Consider the following 2400-nt stretch of genomic DNA (forward strand, 5'->3'; position numbering starts at 1 on the left):
GCGTGCAACCCGAGAGGGGGAGTCGCAAACTACAACTTCGTTTCAATTTGTACTATTAAGATGCTACTCAACAGGCGAGTACCAGGGGAGATGACATGACTCGCCTAGTACATACATAATTATTGGCATCATTTTCATTTCAATACTAAGACTGCACGTCAGGATCTTTCTAATAATATTATTTATGAACTAATTTTCTGCAAGTTTCAGTCACAAAAACTTACTAACTTATTCCATCAGTATTAAGTTTAATTACATGTAACTTGAAATACGTAACGCTATTGCCCGCCTTTTTATTTGCATTATAATATTCCACATCAGAAAATTTTCATACTAACCTTATGAATAAAAGCTTTTGATATGCCTCTGCTCCTCTTTCAATCGCTTAGAACAACAACAGTTATCTCCTTTTTCTCTTACATGATACATGATTGCTGGTCTAACAGGCGCGTACAAGAACAGAGACAGTAGTAGAAGAACTAGACGGAGACGGAATGAATCATTTTTGCACAGCTCTACTACTCCCTCCCTTATTAAATATAAGTCTTTTTAGATATTCTAATATGGACTATATACGAAGCAAAATGAATGAATCTGCACTCTAAACTACGTTTATATACATCTGTACGTCGTCCATGTTGAAATCTCTAAAAAAAGACTTATATTTAAAAACGGGGATATATGAGTACATTACTTCGTGCATCCAATGTATATCTAATATCTTTCCCGCAAAAGAAATGTATATCTAATATCTGTAACCACCAATCCGAGCCCACACGAACAACTATATAATTTCCACATTTACGAAGGCATTACAGACATATAGAGACGGTAATTGCCTTTGAGCTATACTAAGGAAATAGGCCATATACACAACCATCTTTCTAAATCATGACGCGGATAGACGACCCACGATCTGCGTGCCCCCGTCCTTGTATGCTACAAATTTCCTTTCTATTGCCGACAACGCAACACCAAAGCTTCACAACATGTGCTATCTTGCAAAGGAGCTTCGCAACATGCGCCATGTTGCAAGTGGAGCCGCAACGCGTGATCGTGCCGATCCAACTGCTCGCGACTAGGCCGATTTTGCAAAAGATCAGTTGGCCGACACATAGTGTGTGCCTTCCCTCGGGGCTAATGATTGACCTTTGGTAGCTTACACCATTTAAGGACATGGACACACTGGCCTCTCCTCACGCATGCTCGACATGGCTTCCCACCTCACCTCTGCATCTCTAGCTACGCTACTCACGGTCGGCATGGCCACCGTCCTTTTTGCCTCTGCCGCCCACGGCGTGGGCACGCAGGGTGCCCCCAGACATCTCCACTTCTACATGCACGACTCCAGCACCGGCCCCAAACCCACCACCGTTCTAATCGCCAACGGGACCGGCCAGCCGCTGAAGGGCTCCGGCGGCAGCGCCCGGTTCGGTGACACAATGGTCATGGACGACCGCCTCACGGAGGGCCCTACGCCGGCCTCGAGAGTCGTCGGGCGTGCCCAGGGATTCTACGTGACAGCATCACAGGGCGATCCCGCAGTGCTCCTCACCATGAACGTCCTGCTCGCCGACGGGCCTTACAACGGGAGTTCGCTGGCCGTGGTGGGCCGCAACAACGTCATGATGCCGGAGCGGGAGCTGGCGGTGGTTGGCGGGACCGGAGTTTTCAGGATGGCGACAGGGTATGTGCTCTGGAAAACTGCGAGCTGGAGTGGGGGGAGCGCCGTCCTCGAGCTGGATGCCTTTGTCTACGTGAGCCCGGCGGCCGCCGGTGCATGAAAAGACACATGGTTTGCGGGGTTGCAGCCTCTTTCTTCAGTGTGTTGAGAATAACATGCTCGTTGCATTGCTTGTAGTTACCATCGATATGTGTGTAGTTTGTGTCCTACTACTATTTCTTTTCCAAAAGGAGGATAAACCCCGGGGCTGTTCGTGCCCTACTGTACTTCACTGTGCTGAAATCAATCTTGTCACTTTCACTTTCTTAGAGTCACACTCACATCATATCTACTTGAACTTTGCATCACTGTCTTTGTATTGGGCAATGATCTTGGTGTCCTAACTGATTGGGGAAGAGGGTGGATGAGTACAGCAACTCACCAAAAGCAGCAAAAGGCGGTCAGAGTCAATGCTTCACTGCGATGTGCTTCACAGACGATAATGCCCAAAGGATAGACAGAGAAGCTCTGCAACACCATGGAACAGCATTAGTTGCCAAGAAAAGGAGGTCTCTTCCAGCCACAAATACCGCGCGTCGTCTCCGCCTGGGGCGCGAGTAAGCACCCGAATGTTCTTTAGTTTCAGGTTTACATCCTCACGTTAAGTCAGAAAAATACCGCTCGTCATTTCGACTATTGTCTTCTCAGGCTGAATCCAAGGCTGAGAGCAGATTGCG

General features: G+C 47.5%; 1 protein-coding gene across 1 annotated transcript; it reads left to right on the plus strand.

Moving 5' to 3' along the window:
• The first annotated feature begins 1212 nt into the window (after positions 1-1212).
• LOC119293831 (pterocarpan synthase 1-like) lies at positions 1213-2017 on the plus strand. The gene has a single exon (XM_037572181.1). The coding sequence runs from the start codon at positions 1263-1265 to the stop codon at positions 1782-1784; it is 522 nt and encodes a 173-aa protein (XP_037428078.1). The 5' UTR covers positions 1213-1262; the 3' UTR covers positions 1785-2017.
• The last annotated feature ends 383 nt before the right edge of the window (positions 2018-2400 follow it).

The sequence above is a fragment of the Triticum dicoccoides genome, chromosome 4B (genome assembly GCF_002162155.2).
Source record: "Triticum dicoccoides isolate Atlit2015 ecotype Zavitan chromosome 4B, WEW_v2.0, whole genome shotgun sequence".
NCBI classification, from domain to species: domain Eukaryota; kingdom Viridiplantae; phylum Streptophyta; class Magnoliopsida; order Poales; family Poaceae; genus Triticum; species Triticum dicoccoides.